The 20,506-nt window shown below is 33.6% G+C and overlaps 1 protein-coding gene across 2 annotated transcripts; it reads left to right on the top strand.

The window, feature by feature from the left end:
- Nucleotides 1-761: 761 nt before the first annotated feature.
- LOC126886015 (zinc finger protein OZF-like) lies at nucleotides 762-18,497 on the top strand. Of its 2 annotated transcripts, XM_050652853.1 has the most exons (3): nucleotides 762-1,044; nucleotides 1,132-1,373; nucleotides 17,019-18,497. In XM_050652853.1, the coding sequence occupies exons 1-3, from the start codon at nucleotides 1,010-1,012 to the stop codon at nucleotides 17,978-17,980; spliced, it is 1,239 nt and encodes a 412-aa protein (XP_050508810.1). In that variant the 5' UTR covers nucleotides 762-1,009; the 3' UTR covers nucleotides 17,981-18,497. The 2 variants fall into 2 exon arrangements, with proteins under 2 accessions (XP_050508810.1, XP_050508809.1); XM_050652852.1 differs by having other exon boundaries at nucleotides 765-1,373.
- The last annotated feature ends 2,009 nt before the right edge of the window (nucleotides 18,498-20,506 follow it).

Genomic DNA, 20,506 nt, shown 5'->3' with positions numbered 1-20,506 from the left:
TTATGATATTGTGGCATATATGGTATACTAGTGACGTCATCCATCTGGACGTGATGGCGTAATGGATGATTTTTTTAAATGAGAATAGGGGTCGTGTGCTAGCTCATTTGAAAGGTTCTTCAATTCTCTATTCAGTAATATAAACATTTATATAATTATTGATACAGGGTATCCAAAAGATTTTTATTAAATTAGATTATTTGACAAAAAAAGAAGTAGAAGGACACCATGTATAAATAATTATATAAATGTTTAAATTACTGAATAGAGAATTGAAGAACCTTTTAAATGAGCTACCACACGACCCCTATTCTCATTTAAAAAAATCATCGATTACGTCATCACGCCCAGACGGATGACGTCACTAGTATACCATATAGGCCACAATATCGTAACTTAAAAATAAAAATCGACCTGTTTCGGGATTTTTCCTTAAAGTCGCCGGTTTACGAAATAACGAATTTATTCCTTTCATTTGCACCATACTGTCGGTGGAGAATAGTGTCGCGCACGCTTGATTAGCAATTAAAAAACAAAGGAGTTTTGAATATTGTATTGCAAAAAACTCTTCGGGATTTCATCAATAGATGATTAAAGAATATCTAACTACCTTGGTAACATTCAAATTTTTAGTTTTTCACATAGTTTTTGAGGGTTAAAAATGGCCGATTTCGCAATTTTTCAATTTTTAATCGCTTATATGTCAAAAAATATCAATTTTAGAAAAAAGGCACTAAAGACCTTTTCTGTTTGGAATGATCCAAAAAACGTAAGAAAACTTTTTTCCATGCAAAAAAAATAATTTTAGGAAAAAAACAAAAAAAAAAACGTTTAAAAAATTTTTGACCACCTTTTGGTCCTGGCAACATTCAAATTTGTTGAAAGGAGTCTTTTTGAGTAAGATTGTGCAAAAAATCCGAATTAGAATATTTTTCCTAGCGGATGCGCAGTGGCTTTCTGGACTAGATTATTGTATTTAAATTGATTTAAATTTTGACAGCATGTTCGAATGCCCTACGGTTTTGTTTACAACTTTTATTTGAGGTTAGTTGTTAGTTTACAGTTTACGCATAGAGAAATTTTATTTCTCTACGAGTTTACGTTTGCATTATGTTACAGTATTTTTTATAGTATTTACAAGACAAATACAATATATTACTCAAACAATACAATCATGTATCAAACTGAAGTAAAACAAGAAGTTGATGAGACGACTTGCAAAAGAGAAATAGATAATGAAGTAGATGAAGTTCTACAGGATACCTTTAAAATTGAGATTAAGGAGGAACCTACCAGGGAAAGTGCAAATGATACATTTGATTATTCAGACGTTAAGAAACTTTCTATAAAAGCTGAAATAGAACAAGATGATAGTAAGTAAATAAAGAGTATTTAGGTACATACATTTAAGCTCTGCTTATCTTAGCAATTAATAAAAGTAATCATTTTCCACAAGGATCAAGATAAAGATCTGAAATCTAATATAAGTAGTAAGCAGTTTTTGGCCATTCAAGGATTTTTCACCATCTGATCTGTCATGGGCTTTTCAATACCTTCTTAGCCTTTTGTGTGATTACTTAACACAATTACTACACCCGTATAAAAGACACCACACACATCTTATGGAAAACATAATGTCACTTAAATACAATAAAATTTACGCCATCATTGCGCCAACTCTGAATTTTAGTTAACAAGGGTGTAAATTGTATTTAAAGTTTATCAAAATCACATTTTTTAAGGTCATAAAGGTGTGTCATTCATAACTACTATTAGTCTAATGCACGATACACTCAACCAGAGATAGGATGGTGCACATTTGTGGGCGGATCCTCCTTGGCGAGAACTACGTCACTCACAGAGTTGTTTTAAAAGTTTAGCGTGCAGTATACATACAGTTGACATACTTTTTCGCTTATAAATTCGTTTAATTGTGTTTTTTGAGGTTTTTGGCTTCTTTTTTTATTAAAATGAGGTGTGCTGTGTGTACGTGTAATTCTGACTGAATCAAACTAAAGTAAAACAAGAAGTTGATGAGACGACTTGCAAAAGAGAAATAGATAATGAAGTAGATGAAGTTCTACAGGATACCTTTAAAATTGAGATTAAGGAGGAACCTACCAGGGAAAGTGCAAATGATACATTTGATTATTCAGACGTTAGGAAACTTTCTATAAAAGCTGAAATAGAACAAGATGATAGTAAGTAAATAAAGAGTATTTAGGTACATACGTTTAAGCTCTGCTTATCTTAGCAATTAATAAAAGTAATCATTTTCCACAAGGATCAAGATAAAGATCTGAAATCTAATATAAGTAGTAAGCAGTTTTTGGCCATTCAAGGATTTTTCACCATCTGATCTGTCATGGGCTTTTCAATACCTTCTTAGCCTTTTGTGTGATTACTTAACACAATTACTACACCCGTATAAAAGACACCACACACATCTTATGGAAAACATAATGTCACTTAAATACAATAAAATTTACGCCATCATTGCGCCAACTCTGAATTTTAGTTAACAAGGGTGTAAATTGTAATTAAAGTTTATCAAAATCACATTTTTTAAGTTCATAAAGGTGTGTCATTCATAACTACTATTAGTCTAATGCACGATACACTCAACCAGAGATAGGATGGTGCACATTTGTGGGCAGATCCTCCTTGGCGAGAACTATGTCACTCACAGAGTTGTTTTAAAAGTTTAGCTTGCAGTATACATACAGTTGACATATGTTTTCGCTTATAAATTCATTTAATTGTGTTTTTTGAGGTTTTTTGGCTTCTTTTTTTATTAAAATGAGGTGTGCTGTGTGTACGTGTAATTCTGACAATCAGTCAAAGAAAAATCCGTGTGATAAAAGCGTCAAGTGTTACCGATTTCCCAAAGACTCTAGTTTGTGCAAGCAGTGGTTACATGCTACAAAAAGAAGAGACAAAGTGAACGTTAAAACCGCTGTTATTTGTTCCAAACATTTTCTGGAGAGTGATTATGACCCAAATTTAAGACATAAACTTCTTAGTTACGCTCCCAAAAATTATCATGGTTTGAAAGACGATGCAGTTCCTACCCAGAATCTACCCCTATCCCAAGTTTGTTTTGATAATCTAAACTGAATCGAAAACTTCTTGCCAAAAAGAGGCAAACGTCTCAACTTGTGAGTGAATTACTAGCCTCACTCAACGTCCTCAACCCCAAGAGAAACGTAAGTTACTAAAAATGTTACAAGGTGTCCTGTATTTAAAATGCCTATACAGAAATCTCATAAATTGTACGTCAGCGGTTTCCAACCTGTGGGGCGCGCCCCCCTAGGGGGGCGCGAGACTGTTGCAAGGGGGCCATGCAGCTGTTACAATAATTGTTTGTTACCATTGGGAAATTGTAACAAAATGGCTGAAAATGAATTTAAAAATGGTGTAAATACTATTAAAAAGTAAATTTTATTGTTTTTTTTTTTGTATATTTTTACATGATATTGTATACTATTTTGTAGCCCATTAAATAAATTATAATGTCAGTTGAGTATTTATGAAATTAGACTGTTAGAAGAATTAAGGGGGCGCAACAATTATTTTGTTTTTTTTAAGGGGGCGCAGGTACAAAAAGGTTGGAAGCCACTGTTGTACGTAGAGGTCCATTCCCGGGAAATCAGTAAAAAAATGGAAATCTTGATACCCGGGTATTCTTACAGATTTCCAGGGATCTTTTTAAATATTTCATTTTAAATAGGACTTTTCCACACTTCTTATTTGTTGTGACCTTCTGTCATATTATGTCGTATATTAATATTATACACGGATTATACAACATAGACAGAAGCTCGAAACAAATTCCACTTAAAATATTTCATTTTTTAGTTACATTTTTAAAGCATAAACATTCTATTGTTTATACAAAAGATCTGATTCATTTTGAAGGGTCCAGGATATCGTAAATATTAATTTTTAGTTAAATTTTTTATGAAGAATGCGATGAAAAATTATAAACGGTCATTAAAAAAGAGGTCACGTTGTACGACAATTCAAATCAGCTGACCGGACATTTAAAAAACATCAGACCTTCTGACCTTCATCAACAGAAAGCGAACGTGTATTTATAATTTCAGCAAACTGTACAAAAAAAGGAATCAGCTGGAAAGATCAAATACTGAACAATTTATGTTTTCCTAAAACTTATTTCAATAATAAAAACAACGAAAATTCAGATTAAACACAAATTTATAATTTTCCTGTTTTTAAAATTTTCTTTTACATTTTTGAATGTTTCTAAATATGTTGTTCTGAAGCTATTTCCTTGTTATTATTATTAGCAACAACATTTTTGTTTATTTTAATAGTATTTTGTATTTTGACAAGAAACCCGATTTGGGCTTCGAAACGTTAATAAATTCATTTTTTAGTAAAATTGTGGCTTATTTCCCATAAAAAATACTAGTTTCTAAATATGTTCAATATTTAATCAAATGTATACGTTTAAAAAATAATGAAGATAAAATAGAAAAATAAAAAAGAGAGTGAAAAATAATTAAAAACTAATTTCTTCTCTTCATTTTTAAATTTCCCGATATCCGGGAAATCATAGGGGCTGGAAAATGGAGCTCTAACTGTAAAAGATACAGAATCGATGACTTCAAAACCGGAACTAAAGATTCAAGCTCGACTCTTTAATACGATTTGATTGTTATGTCACAGGTACTATTTCTGCGATTATATTATATGGCACTTCCGGTTAGAACTTTTTAACCGAAAATTATATAAGAACCAAAAGTATCTCTACATTTATTCTCATCTTGCTAAGGCACGTCAAATAATATATCGCTTTAAAACGGTAGGTACTTCCGGTTGCAACTCTAAAACCGGAAGTCCGATATCAAATGTCTGATCTTTGCCACCATTCCTGGGTTATAAGCTTTCATTCGACACCTAATTTGTCATTCTATCTGTATTAGTAACGGAGGAGTTATATTCACGGATGGACGGACAGACAGTCATGAAACCGGAAGTATATATTTGTTCTCGTCTTGCTAAGACGCACCGAATAATATATCGCTTGTACTATTCCCGTGACTTTAAAACAGTACTTCCGGTTGAACTCTAAAACCGGAAGTCCTAGTCAAATTTCTCACCTTTAGTACCATCCTTGGAATATAAGCTTTCATTCGATACCTCACTTGTCATTCTACCTGGTATAATGACGGAAGAGTTGTGTCTACGGACGGACGTATGGACAGACATACGTAAATAATTCAACGTTTTCACATTTTTTCAAAATTGGGTGAAAACAACATGCATATTTTATTTAAACTACAGCATATGCGCATATTTCATACGTTTTTATTAGCATACTTGCCTAAGTTTAGTAATAAGTACTTATAGGAATAAGACTTTTATTTATACAAACGTTAATTCGAAAACAGCACTTATTTATTTCATGTTCTCTATTCAAACCTAACTAAATATTTAAAATAATGCACGAACATATTTTTTAATCAATTGTTTAGTTTTTAAGTTACTTAAGTATACAAATTTATTTGGTCTTCTAAATACCTTTTTTAATTTTAATTTGTGGGTAATTATTTTAAAATCTCTTAGACAAAAAGTTGTATTTACATATATAGTAACTTCTGTATAAATTTCAGATTTTTACCTTTTGTAATTTGAATAAAATTAGAGAAGTTTGACGATATTTATATTGGTTTCCTTATATCCCGCCAGCGATTCCTCTGTGAGTGACGTCATGCGCTCGGCAGACGAAAACTCGTTTTAGGAACATCCGGGCCTGAGTCTAATGGCTATTCACAAGGGTTTACCCAGCAAGCTAAGCAGATTATAGAAACTATATACTGTTGTACGCCTGGTCAAATTATACCTACTGTATTATCGATAAGATAAGATTAAGCCTCATGAAGAAAGATTTACGCACTGGCGATTTACATCATCTTTTCTCTCTCTTTGACTCATGTACACTCGCATTTGATTTTAAATTGATTTATATCAATTGATGCCCTAATTAAGCAAAATTCAGTGTTGGCGCAATGACATAAAATTATTATAATTTAGAGACGAATCTATTCATGCACATTTTATTTCATTTGAATGACATTATATTTCCCATAAGATGCATGCTGTGTCCTTTACTAACAATTTGGACCGCAGGTCACCGGCATGTCAGACATGAAGATCGAAAAACACAGATTTACTCGTTGGCATCTCACACATGCCGTAAATTAAAGTCTTATAACTTGTTAACCATTCAACAGTTAAAAATTTTAACCCGATATTTGAATTGTTTCATAGATTATGGTTAAAAATTGCACATTTTGGGTTTTTGGCAAATTCGGGTAATCAATTTCAATGCAATTATTTTTGACCTTGCACATGCTACAAAGGCTTCCTGTTCAATTAAACAGAAGTGTTAATATGGAGTTCTAATGATTTTATAAAGAATATAATAATTATTCTATAAAGATCAACATAAATTTAATTTGAGTTTGTATTTAAAATATGTTATTGTCATTTAAGAATAAATTGTATAACATGAATTTTATTTGAAGCAAATGAGAGTTTAATTAATAAACTGTAGGTTCTTTCATGTTTTGTTCAATTGTACCAAATATGAATACTTTAAAATAGAAAAAGGATAGAGGTATTTTAAATGATGCTACAAAAATGAAATTGATTATATGGCCACTACGACCTCAGTACACTTTCATGTGTTAAACAGTTACACATAGTTCAGTAGGCTTCAATGACTTGTATGACACTTTACTTGTCATCCCGCTCGACTCCAAAGGGTTAAGAGTACAAGTCAGTTCATGCCATAACTTTTGTTCATCATGAATTTAAGTCCAACCTCTGGTTATATTGTGAAGTATAAAGAATATATTATAGCCAAGGGCCTCTAACTCTAATGTCCGTAGTGCTGTTATATATACAGTGTGTCAAAACCAAATAGAATAATATCGTTATTTCGTAAACAAGTGACATTGAGAAAAGTCCGGAAACAGGTAGATTTTTATCTTTAAATTCTGTTTTTTAACCTACCTAATATATATCATTCTATACCTTATTTTTTTTAAATAGAAGCAGTGATTCAAATTTACCGAGCCATAATGCTTGTTTGTAATTGATCTAACCACAAGCAAGTTTACTCCACTAAGGCCCAGTCTTTTCACCTCCGAATAACTAAGTTATCGGGAAGTTTATCTGGCAGATTACATGTAAATCTGTCAGATTTTTTTTGTTTCAAACGCCATCTGTTTATTTCAAACTATAAACACTAAACATTTTTGTTGAACAGAATTTTAATATTAAGAGTGATCGCCCAGTGGCTATAACTCTTTTTCTTGATTATTTTTCTAATTGGGTATATATTGGTACAACTTATATCTATTTACTTCACTACTTAATCTAAACTTATTCTAAACATTTATTTGTTGTCTATTGTCTATAGGGCAAATCCAGTGGACTACGAATATTTAGTCTGTTATTTTGTACACTGTTGTCAAGGAGACTGATTACAAGATTGTTGGAGTGCGCTTCAAGATGCTTTAGATATTTGTCACTACACTTCGCAACCACTTGTTTCATTGTAGGGATTTTTAAATCACTGTAAATGACCTGATTTGAGATAAACCAAGGGCAGTCGCTATAGTTCTTAATGTCTTTGACTGGAAACGTTCTAGGATCACTATGTTGCTGTCAGATGCTGTACCCCAGAGTTGTACGCCATAATATGTCCAAATAGGCTTTATGATGAAACCGTAGACCAGGAGTTTATTTTTTAATGATAGTGGTGAGTTACTTCCAAGTAGCCAGTAGTGTTTTTTAAGTACAATTCCTAGCTGTTTATGTTTATTCTAGATATGTGTTTTCCAAGTTAGCCTTCCATCTAGATGCAATCCCTGGATGCAATCCAAGTACTTGACACTATATTTTTTTGGTATTAGGTGGTTGTTATAATTGATGGTGTGTCACCTTGGCATTTTGTGAAAGTTACATTGGCTGATTTTTCCTCGTTTATTTTTATTCTCCATCTACTAGCCCATTTATGTGTTTCGTTTAATCTTGTTTGCAAAGTGCAGGTTGCAATTTCTGGATTTTTGTCTTTCACCATAATTGCAGTGTCATCTGCAAATGTAGCTGTTAGATGATGGTTGTCGGTTGGAAAGTCAGCTGGAAAGGACCAAGTATACTTCCTTGGGGCACTCCAGCTTTTATAGGATGAATGTTTGTTATAAAGTCATCATATCTTATTTGGAAGTGCCTTTCTTCAAGATAAGATTTGAGCAGGATGTAGAGTGGATGAGATAGCTTTTTCTTTAGTTTATAAGGCAATCCGGGGTGTCAAACCTTGTCGAAAGCTTGACTTATATCCAGGAATATATCATTGCAGTAACTCTTTTCCTGAAATTAGTTTGTAGGTATCTCATAGTCAACGACTCTGTGCACTTATTCAATGGTCGAGTGTTTAAGGCGAAATCCAAATTGATGCGATGCGAGTAGTTCTGCACATCTCATCATCATCATTGGCTCGACAGCCCTTTCTGGGTCTTGGCCTGTTTCGTGCCACTCTGATCTGTTTCGTGCTTTTTTTCTCCAGTTATTTATTTTTAAGGGTTTTATATCATTTTCTATGTGTTCTAAATATCTCAGCTTTGGTCTTCCTCTTGTTCTTTTTCCTACTGGCATCTGTTTGAATATTTTGTTTGGTATTTCGCCTTCTTCCATTCTTTCTACATGTCCCATCCAACGCAGCCGTCCTATTTTAATGAATGTTATGATATCCGGATCCTGGTATATTTCGTATAGTTCAAAGTTGTACCTTCTTCGCCAAATTCCATTTTCTTTTGTGCCCTTATATATGTGTCGCAAGATTTTTCTTTCAAAGGTGGCTAGCAATGTTTCCTCTCTTTTAGTGAGTGTCCAGGTTTCTGAGCCGTATGTGAGTACCGGTCTTATTAAGGTTTTGTATATTTGGCATTTTGTTTTCCTTGCGACATTGTCTGATCTTAGTTGCCGAATTAAGCCATGGTAACTTTTATTGGCAATAAATATTCGCCTCTTCACTTCCTCTGCTAGGTTATTATCAGATGTGACTAGGGATCCCAAGTATGTAAAGTTTTTTACCCCCTCAATGTTGTATTCTCCTATTGTTATATTTTGTGGCTGCCTTATTTCTGTGTTTTTACTTACGTGCATATATTTTGTTTTGTTCTGGTTGATTTTAAGACCACTATTTTGTGTAGCTCGTTCTATGTGATTGATTGCCTCTATCACTTCTCTTCTTGATCTTGCGATTATGTCAACATCATCTGCAAATGCTAGTATTTGCACGCTTTTATTAATTATTGTTCCTCGAGTATTGACTGTTGTATCCCTCATTATTTTCTCGTGTAAGATGTTGAACATGATGCATGATAGAGCGTCTCCCTGGCGTAGTCCCTTTTTCACATCTGTTGTTTCCGTTAGTTCGTTTTGTATCCGGATTTTACTTTCTACTTTTAGAGATTCTTTTATCAGTTCTATTAGTTGTGTTGGTATATTAAATTCTTTCATTGCTTTTATTAAGAATTCTCGGTTTATATTGTCATATGCGCTTTCGAAGTGTATGAAGAGATGATGTGTGTCGATGTTATGTTCACTTGTTTTTTCAAGGATCTGTCGCAGAACAAATATCTGGTCTATTGTTGACTTCTGTCTACAGAAGCCACTTTGGTACCTGCCAACTATTTTTTCAGCGTGTGGTCTAAGTCTTTCATAAATGACGTTGGACATTATTTTGTATGCTGCATTCAGCAGTGTGATTCCACGGTAGTTTCCACATTCTAACTGATTCCCTTTTTTATGTAATGGTACAATAATACCACTATTCCACTCCGCTGGTAGCTGTTTATTTGACCATATCTTTGTTATCAATTCATGTATTGTTTTCTGTAGTGCGTCTCCTTCTTCCTTCAGTAATTCCGATGCTACTTGATCCGATCCCGGTGATTTATTGTTCCTTATCTCTACACATCGTCGTTCTTGGTTTGAAGTCTTTTCTGCTTTTGTTCAGTTTCTGATAAAATTTTCTTGTCTCTGTCGATGTACTTAGTTCTTGCAGTTCTTGAAGTTCTTTGTTCATATATTCTCTCTTTTTTCTTCGGTGAGTTTTCTTTTCTTCTTTGCGTAGTTGTTTATATTCTTCCTCTGCTTGTCGGGTTCTGTGCCCCTGTTGCATCAGTAAATATGCTCTGTTTTTTCTGTCTGTTATAATCTGACATTCTTCGTCAAACCAGTCATTCGTTCTTATTCTTCTTTCTTTACCTTCTATGCCTAATACTTCTTTAGCTGTCTCTTTTATGATTTCTCTGCACTCTTCCCACTCCTTATTTGGGTTTTCATGTTTTGGTCTGTTTTCTAGTTTGATGCTTATCTTTTCTTTATACTCTTTATTTTTGTTTGTTTCTTTGAGTCCTTCTACCTTGTATCGTTCATGTTTAGAGCCTCTTTCCTTTTTGATGTTTGAAATTCTAGCCCTTACTCTACTTTCGACCAGGTAGTGATCAGAATCCGCATTTGCCCCTCTTCTGGTGCGGACGTTTATTATATTCGATTGGTGTCTCGAGTCTACAATAACATGATCTATCATATTTACTGTCAGTCCATCTGGGGTCTTCCAGGTACCCTTGTGTATATCTTTTCGAGCGAAGTATGTGCTAGCAATCACCATGTTAAGTGATCTTGCTAGGTTTATTAACGTATTGCCATTGTCATTTGATTGCTCATGGAGACTGTGCCTACCTATTGTGGGTTGGAATTGCTGTTCTCTTCCAACTTTGGCATTTAGGTCTCCATAGATTATTTTTATATCATTTTTTGGGCATGACTGATATGCGGACTCTAGTTCATCATAAAACTCTTCTTTAATTTCATCTTCTTTTTCTTCTGTCGGGGGATGCGCATTAATTAGACTGTAGTTAAAGAAACGTCCTTTAACTCTTAAAATGCACATTCTGTTTTTCCATTATATTGTGTCCAATCCACCTCATTTCTTGTATGGCAGTTATGTCTATTTTGTATCTATTTAGTTCATTTAAGAGATTTTTGAGAGCTCCCAATCTATACAAGGTTCGAATATTCCATGTCGCAACCCTCAAATCGTATTCCTTTTTCTAGCACAGTCGTCGTCGTTTGATCAGTCCGGCTTTTCTTCCTTTCACGTTCATAACTCGTAGTTTTTCTAGGGGGAGGTAGTTAACCTTCAGCCCAACCCCCTATTCATCGGAGGACCAAGACTCCCTTCTTCGTCAGCCCTGACCCCACCTTCCACTGGGGTTGGTTACCCAATTTCCAGTGGGGTTGCTCAGGTTACCGGTGTGTACCAGCTTGGAGGTGAAGATAGGAATTGAGTAGGAGAGGCTGAGTGATGCCAACAGGATACGGCATCATGTATTGCGCTTCACTACCCCTTTACACACCTCCTGTACATTTACTTCTATTAATACTCGTTTTTTTAATAATTTTCTCTGCTATTTTAGACATAACAGGTAATAAGCTTATTAGGTCCGGTTTTTCAGTGCTGGGTTAACCTATTTATTTTTTGGTCACCGAAATATTCATGGTTAATCAGTTTTTCAGTACTAGGTTAGAGCTTAATCTCGTTTAAGTTAACCACGATTTTAACCGATCCTCGTTTAACTCCGAATTTTGCGGTTACGCTTGCGCATTGGTGCAGTGAATGAATCATGTTTATTTTTTTGAGTACTGCCTGACAGAAGGGATTAGTTGGGTTATGTTATTTTCTTTCATCGCGGGAAATATTCTAATACCTCCTTATTATTATAAGGAAATTATTATTATTGAAATTATAAATTATTATCGTTATTATATAGGAAGGAATTATAAGGAAATATTTAAATATAACTGTAACAGGTACCTATGTTTACACTTACTGTAACAGGATTTAATGCATGATTCCTAGTAATATTTTAAAAAGATTATTTTATATTTGTCTACACAGCAAAATACTTAATTATTTACCAAAGAGTCTGACTTCTTATTTCCTGGTCAATCTGTTCAAATAGTGATAAGACCGTGGTCTTTGACAAACAAAATCGGAAGAAAAGTCTAAATCGTCCCAGTAATTCTAATTCTCCTCTGTTATGAAACCGAGGTAGACGTTATGAACTAAACAAAGATTCCGAACTTGATATTGCATTGCATTAATCATTTTTTTAATTTGGTTATGAAATTGTCTTTTATTTATTTTTCTGTCAAATTGATCATTATTTCTCGAATTGCACATGCGCACGTACAGTTACTGCTGCCAACAGAAGAAAAAAGTGGTTAGCTAACCGAGATTTTCTTAACTTGATTTAAAGCACTGAAAAACGCTATGAGGGTTAAAATATTGGTTAAAATTTAAACTAGGTTAGCTAACCAAAATTTTAACCGCTCACTGAAAAACCGAGCCTAAGTCTGTATGATTTTATCTCTTTAGCAGGTTTTCCTGCTTTCTGTATTAGTATAATGTATAGTAGTATAGTAGTAATAGTATAATGTCTGCTAACTTCCATTGGGCTGGAAAATATCCTAGCCTTATAGTCGCATTTATTAGTTGTGTTACCATTGTAATCCCTTTTTTTGGTAGTTGTTTGATTATCTCACCATTAAGGAGATCGTGCCCAGGTGCTTTTTTGTCCTAATTTCGTGTTTAATAATTTGTGCTACTTCTTTAGGTATTGTTAGTTTGGGAAGTGGAGACATTTGATATATTATACTAATACTACATAAAAATGCATGTATTCTATCATCGATATTATTCTCATCTGCAGGTAAAGACTGAAATACTTCTTCGAAATAGTTTGCAAATGCTTTTGCCTTTTCCTGGTTTGTTCGTAACCATTTGTCGTCATGCCTGATAGGTGGAGTTTGTTGTTTTGGATTTTTAAATTTTTTTGTGGCCTTCCATAGAGAATAGTCGGAATCCGCAGTTGGTGTTAAATTCTGCATATAAATTTGAAAATATTCATTTTTAAGATTTTTTATTAATTCTTTTAGTTGTTTACATTTTCGATTGTAGTTGGTTTTGTCATCTGGGTGCCTCGTTATTTGCTTTCTTTTTTGAAGCCTCAACTTTTCTAGTATTTCAGTTCTAATGACTTGTGTGCATTGTCTTCGGTGCCTTTTGTTATTAGTCTCATGGGACATAGTCCCATGCTGCTTGTTGAACCAACTTAGTAAAATATTCGACTGCTAATTCAATATCATTTGGTGTTTGGAGTGGTATTTGTAGATTTATATTTTTGTCTAGTATTAATTTAAAATATTCCCAGTCGGTTTTCTTGGAGATCAGATGAGGTGTCACCTTCTTTTCAAGAGGTATGGTTTATATGGATGCAATAATTGGAGTGTGGTCAGAATTTAAATCATCGCTAGATACTATATTTAAATGCTCGTCTGATATGTCTTTTACAATGAAAAAGTCGAGTAGATCTGGTACTCTATTTGGATCACTGTGCCAGTACGTGGGTTGATTTGAAGAGAGGTGGCTTAATTTATTTTCTTGTACAACTGAATATAAAACTATTCCCCTTCCTGAAGTAACAGTCTGGAACCCCAACTAGTATGTCTTGCATTATAATCACCTCCAGCCTAGAATCGGTTTCCCAATGTTTTGAATAGGTTTACAAAACCTTCTTTATTTGGCCTGTATCTCGGGAGGACAATAAACGCCCGAAATTGCTAGTGGCTCTACCCAATCTTCATATACTTAGGTAACTTCTTCAAATTTAGGTAACTCGTAATGTTTCAGGTTCTGCCTGATTATCACCGTTGCTCCGCCTCTTGTATTTCTCTCAGCATCAGGATGTCCTGCATTACATATGTTGAAGTTCGATGTTTTCAACTGAGCACTGTTAAATAAGTGTTATTCTGAACTCAACAAAATATCGATTTTATCAACTATTCTTAAACGTTATGTCAACATTTTCTAAAAATAAGTTCTCCTGTTATTTGTCGGATTTCTTAAGTTAGCGGTGATACTGTTTTTTGTTGTTCTTCTATAGTTTTTTGCAGATTAGAGATTATGTTGAGAAGGTAACTGTTGTTGGACTCGTTGTTATTGTTTGATACATTTTGTTGATTTTCGGTGATTTGGGCGTAGGTAAGTCTTCCTCATTGCCTCATCGTTTCTTAATTAAATCGGTCATTTCAGAAACAACATGAGTCAGAAATTATAGTTTTGAGTTAATTCACAATAAAAAACTGTTTTTAAAGCGCTGTAGGAAAAATGTTCAAGGAACCAGAGAAGCATTATTTGCAGTAAATGTGCTAATACAGAGATGTTTAGATGTAAACCAGGACATCTATGTCTGCTTCCTAGATTATAACAAGGCATTCGGTACGGTGAAACATAATCCGTTAATAAAACTACTGAGAACAAAGAACATCGACACACGGGATATAAGAATAATAAATAATCTGTATTATGAACAAGAAGCTGTCATAAGAATAAATAATTTAAACACCAATAAAATAAAAATCAAAAGAGGCGTTAGACAGGGCTGTGTCTTGTCGCCATCACTGTTTAATGCATACTCCGAAGAAATATTCAAAAAAGCATTAGAAGATGAAGTAGCAGGCATAAAAATAAATGGCCTACCCATATGTGAAATTAGATACGCCGATGACACAATACTAATAGCAGAAACTATTACAGATCTACAAAGAAGTTTAAATAAGGTTGTTGCAACAAGTGAAGAATTTGGTCTGTCACTAAACATAAAGAAAACGAAATTCATGGTTATATCAAAGAAAAATATTAGACACATCAATCTACACGTAAATAATAAGACGATAGAACGAGTTCAGAATTATAACTATTTAGGGACGAACATTAGTGAAACAAACGATTATACCAAAGAAATCCGAATTAGAATAGAAAAGGCTAGAAGTGCATTCACTAATATGAAACAAATATTGTGTAGTAGAGACCTCAGCCTAGATCTTAGAAAGCGAGTACTAAAATGTTATGTATTTTCTGTTCTTTTGTATGGTGTGGAGACATGGACTCTCAATAAACAATGCCTCAATAGATTGGAAGCATTTGAGATGTGGACGTATAGAAGAATGCTGAGAATCTCCTGGACAGACAGAATAACCAATGAGGAAGTACTAAGGAGAATACAGAACAGCAGGGAGATACTGGATTCCATCAAAATAAGAAAACTTCAATACTTGGGTCATATAACACGTGGTGACAGATATGAACTCCTAAAATTAATTATGCAGGGAAAGATTCAAGGAAGGCGCAGCATAGGTAGGAGAAAAATGTCCTGGCTGAGAAATCTCAGAGAATGGTTTGGATGCAGCTCAACTGAACTCTTTCGGGCTGTAGTGTCGAAAGTGAGAATAGCAATGATGATTGCCAACCTTCGTTGCGGAGATGGCACGTAAAGAAGAAGGAAAAATGCTTTAAAATGATTTTTACAATAATATTTTACAATCCTGTACATTTTGCATCAAACATTTTTTTGTAAATTTTTTTCTCTTAAGTTATATTATGATTTTTAGAAAAGTGACTTATGTTGATTGTCAAAAATTGACTCATGTTGTTTCTGAAATGACCGAATCAATTGGAATGCTTGTTGGGTAGGTACTTGTTTTGTTATTTATGTTGATAGATTATTGTTTTGTTGGTAAGCAATTCCATTTTTCTGAAGATATCTCTTGTTTAGTATTTCAATGTAAACCTGACATTTTTTATAATTAGCTGGTTGCTCACCACCACATAAATTGCAAGTAGCTGGTTTTCCGTCTTCTTTTTTTTTGAGCATATACGATAATCATGATTACCTGTACACTTTACGCATCGATAAGGTAACGTACATTGATTCTTGATATGTCCATAGTTTTGGCATCTCTTGCACTGAACTATGGTTGTTTTCTCGTTGGGTGTTTCAAAACGAACAATCGCATTTAGTAGTCTTGTTATGTTGTAGATCTCCTTATTGTTCTCTTGTCTTTGTAGATCGATGAAAAACAAATTTTTAGGTTGTTTGTTTTCCCTGTTGTAGATATTCATAATTTTAATAACTTGATGACCCTGGTGTTTAACCCGGCATTCATCGCTAGGTACGTTGTTACGCGAGTGGTCGTGCGTGAGATTTTCTCTCACATATCCAACTTTTGCCTTTCTTTACAAAATTTTACAAAAAAATGAGGTTTCATCAACGATAAAGCCATTTGCTTTAAAATGACACGAGGTTTTTCTGTTTTATTATTCTTATTTTTATATAAAATGTGACTATTGATGCCGCCAATATTTAACATTGAACAATACATGGTAAGTGACCACCTACAACTAACCCGTGAAACAGAATGTAGGATTTTCATATCATCGACCACATCCACGGCGCTTTTTATTACATCATAAAAGGATATTTTTTTTAGATTTTAAGGGAAAAATAAAATCAATTTTTATACACAGTTGGTGACACCGGTGGTCGCTTGATGAGAGAATCTCTCACATGAAGCGCACTGACTCAACAATATGGCAATACTAAGTAAACTGAGTCACTATCTGAGCGGACGAGTCTATTAGATTGTCGAGGCAGGATAGTTAGGAGACTAGAACGAACTACAGCGCGTATAATTTCCCAGAAAAAAAGTTGTGCGCAATTTTCTGAAACCGTGAGAGAAAATCTCATATAGCGACCACTGGCGGGTTAAGTGCATTGGTTATTTCTGAGACTGGCGTAGAGTGGTGTATGTTTCTTAGTAAAACTCTGAAGTGTTTTTCTTCTGAGAGAACAAAAGTGTGGTAGACAATTTTATTTGTTTCGAAAACTGTTTTTAAGTTTCTGTACTCCTCGACGGTTATTAGTTCTAGCCTCATTTTGTCATCTTACAAAATTTTGTAGGTAAATTTTGGAACGTGTGTACTGGGGACTATTGATATATTTTTGCAATCGTATATTATTAATTTTTATTTAATTACATTATTCTAATTTAACAGGTGATTTTAATTTTAGGTTTCTCTTGTAAACATATAAAAACTGATGCCAGTAGCCTTTTAACTAATCATGATGGAAGTGAAACTTCCACTACCAATGTGAACACTGGAGGACAAAGTTTCATATGTACCATTTGCAAGAAGACATTGTCAAACAATTATAGTTTAGAACAACATATTAGGATACACACTGAGGAAAAACCTTTTGCATGTGGAATTTGCACCAAACAATTTTCAAAAAAGAAATATTTATACTCACATATGACAGTGCATACAGATGAAAAACCATTTGAATGTGTAATTTGCACCATACGGTTTTTAACGAAGGGTAATTTAAAAAGACATATGATTGTGCATACTGATGAAAAACCATTTGAATGTGAAATTTGCACCAAACAGTTTTCAACAAAAGTGTATTTAAAATTGCATATGAGAGTGCATACTGGTGAAAAACCATTTAAATGTGAAATTTGCACCAAAAAATTTTCAACAAAGTCTAATTTAACAATACATATGCAATTGCATGCTGATGAAAAACAATTTGGATGTGATATTTGCACCAAAAAGTATTCAACGAAACTATATTTAAAATCGCATATGAGAGTACATACTGGTGGAAAACCATTTGAGTGTGAAACTTGCACCAAACAGTTATCAACAAAGAGTAGTTTAGTAAGTCATATGATGTTACATACTGATCAAAAACCATTTGAGTGTGGAATTTGCACCAAACAGTTTTCAAAAAAGAATTATTTAAAAAAACATATGACAGTGCATACTGATGAAAAACCATTTGAATGTGAGATTTGCACCAAACAATTTTCAACAAAGGGTAATTTAAAATCTCATATGATAGTGCATACTGGTGAAAAACCTTTTGTATGTGAAATTTGTACCAAACATTTTTCAACAAATAAACTTTTAAAATCACATATGAGTATGCATACTGGTGGAAAATCTTTCACTGGTGGAAAGATATGACTTTATCATTGTCGACTGACATGTGGTGATTTTCCAGAAACTTACATCGAACAAACTGGCAGAACCTTTGACAAACGTATAACAGAACACAAAAGGGGTTTTCAATAATAGAAAAACGGATTCTATGTACGCACTTCACCTTCTAGATCATAATCATTCTGCGACATTAACTCGGCTTTGGAAAGGAATGATAGTCGAAGTTAGGCAATTTGAAAGAAAGTAGAGGATAGGAAAGGAGAAAGGAAGAAGAATATAATAGAATACCGGCTAAGTAAACTCGAGAGACAAAAGACACAAAGGAGGTGGGATTTGAGATCCAGAAAAAAGTAATAAAATTAAAACAGATTTCTTTCTGAAATGATTTGGATGTGAAAGAATGGAATCTGGAAGGATAAAACAGAAAGTCAAATAAAACCAGATAGAGATACAGAACAAACCAAAATGGACGCCAGTTAATTTACTCTTCAGCAAATTAACGAATCTGTGGATTAACTAAAGTAAATTTCCTGATATTCAATTTATGTTTTTTCTCTTAACCCCTAGTCTCCCATCACTTAGATTTTTTTGACAGTTACTTTCCGACGGTACTTTTAAGTCCGCCCTTTTTTTTTCGGTTATAACTTTTTAAACTAAGCTAAAAGCAGCTTTTTCCAACGATCCTTTGGAGTACTTATAAATCTTATTGTGTATTTAACGCGAAATCTGCACCAAACAATTTTCAAAAAAAGGAATATTTAAACTCACATATATTATGGCAGTGCATACCGATGAAAAACCATTCGAATGTGAAGTTTGCACCATACGGTTCTCAACAAAGGGTAATTTAAAAAGACATGATTGTGCATACTGATGAAAAACCATTTGAATGTGAAACTTGCACCAAACAGTTTTCAAGTAAAGTATTTATTTAAACTTGCATACAGTCGGAAAAATGAAAGAATAGCCATGAACGATCACATCAATCACTTATTTTGTATTTGCTGTCTTTTTCTATAAATAACAAACGTTTGTTATTTATTGTTATAGAAAAAGATAGCAAATACAAAATAAGTGATTGATGTGATCGTTCATGGGTATTCTTTCATTTTTCCGACTGCATGTGAGTGCATATTTACTGGTGAAAAACCATTTGAATGTGAAATTTGCACTAATTTTTTTTTACAAACAAATTCTAATTTAACAATACATATGCTGATATCATACTGATGAAAAACAATTTGGATGTGAAATTTGCACCAAAAATTATTCGACGAAACTATATTTAAAATCGCATATGATAGTGCATACTGGTGAAAAACCATTTGAAAGAGTTTGCACCAAAAAATTTTCGGCAAAGAATGATTTAAAAAGTCATATGACAGTGCATACTGCTCAAAAACCTTTTGAATACGAAATTTATACCAAGCATTTTTCAACGAAGAAACTTGAAAATCACATGTGAGTGTACATACTGGTGGAAATTCTTTCACATGCAAAATATGCCCCAGAAAATTTTCACATAACTCTAGTTTAAAAGCACATGTGAAAACTCACACTGACGAGTATCTATGAAAACTCATATTAAATATTTCTTCTTTTTGTGTAGACATGACTTTGTCATTGTCGACTGACAAGTGGCGACTGTCCAGAAACTTACATCGGTTAAACTGGCAGAACTTTTGAGAAACGCATAGCAGAACAGAAAAGGGGTTTCAATAATAGAAAAACGGATTCTACGTACGCACTTCACCTTTTAGTCTAGATCATAATCATTCTGCAACATTAACTCGGCTTTGGAAAGGAAAGATAAACTAAAAGTCAAACAATTAGGTATGCACGTCATAGATTTAATGACATCATAACAAACAAATTTAACACATTTTTCCTCATATTATATTAGTTTTTTCGCTACCGTCAAGTTTAGCAGGAAAGCGCTGTTGGCAAATAAAAACTGCAGCAGCTTCCGGCTACTCTGTTTCTCTTTGTCTTTAAGAGTGTGAAACAAAGATAACTAATCGTAATATAAGTGCCAAAGTCAAGTTCTATAGAAGGTTATATAAGATTTTTGTTTGTTTATTTTTTTCTTCTTCTTTTATGGCCTTTGGCAGCTGTGGCCATTTAGCCAGCAACATTCCTTAAAATTAACGCCTAACTAAACCTACCATACAACAAGACTCTTACGAACCTAATTGACCACTCAAGGATAGGGAAGGGAAAGTAAAGTTGGTTAAAAAATAAACTGTACTTAAATAAGTAAAATATAATTTGAAAACAAGAATTTGACATTATATTTAGCCTCCAATATTATAACAGACATCATTTACCATCTCACCAAATGTAATAATAACGCCATATAATGGACGTCATATATAATCGTCACAATTTCTAGCCAACGAAATGCTCGCTGAACAAGGGGAAAATTGCGTACAAGCCTTATTGTTTGACTTCGACCTCGAAGTTAGTATGCAATTTGAAAGAAAGTATACAATAGGAAAGGAGAAATGAAGAAGAATATCATAGAGCACCGGCTAAGTAAGTTCGAAAGAC

Source organism: Diabrotica virgifera, chromosome 6 (assembly GCF_917563875.1).
Source record: "Diabrotica virgifera virgifera chromosome 6, PGI_DIABVI_V3a".
Taxonomy (NCBI): Eukaryota; Metazoa; Arthropoda; class Insecta; order Coleoptera; family Chrysomelidae; genus Diabrotica; species Diabrotica virgifera.
Note: the sequence above shows the minus strand (reverse complement) of the source record. Positions and strands in the feature narration are given on the sequence as shown.

What these genes read in the sequence shown, in the direction of transcription:
- LOC126886015 (XM_050652852.1), top strand. Translation starts at nt 1,010, where the DNA reads ATGCCCTACGGTTTTGTTTACAACTTTTATTTGAGGTTAGTTGTTAGT. An exon ending in TGAAATAGAACAAGATGATA is followed by an intron (nt 1,374 to 17,018) that starts GTAAGTAAATAA and finishes TTTTAATTTTAG; the next exon opens with GTTTCTCTTGTAAACATATA.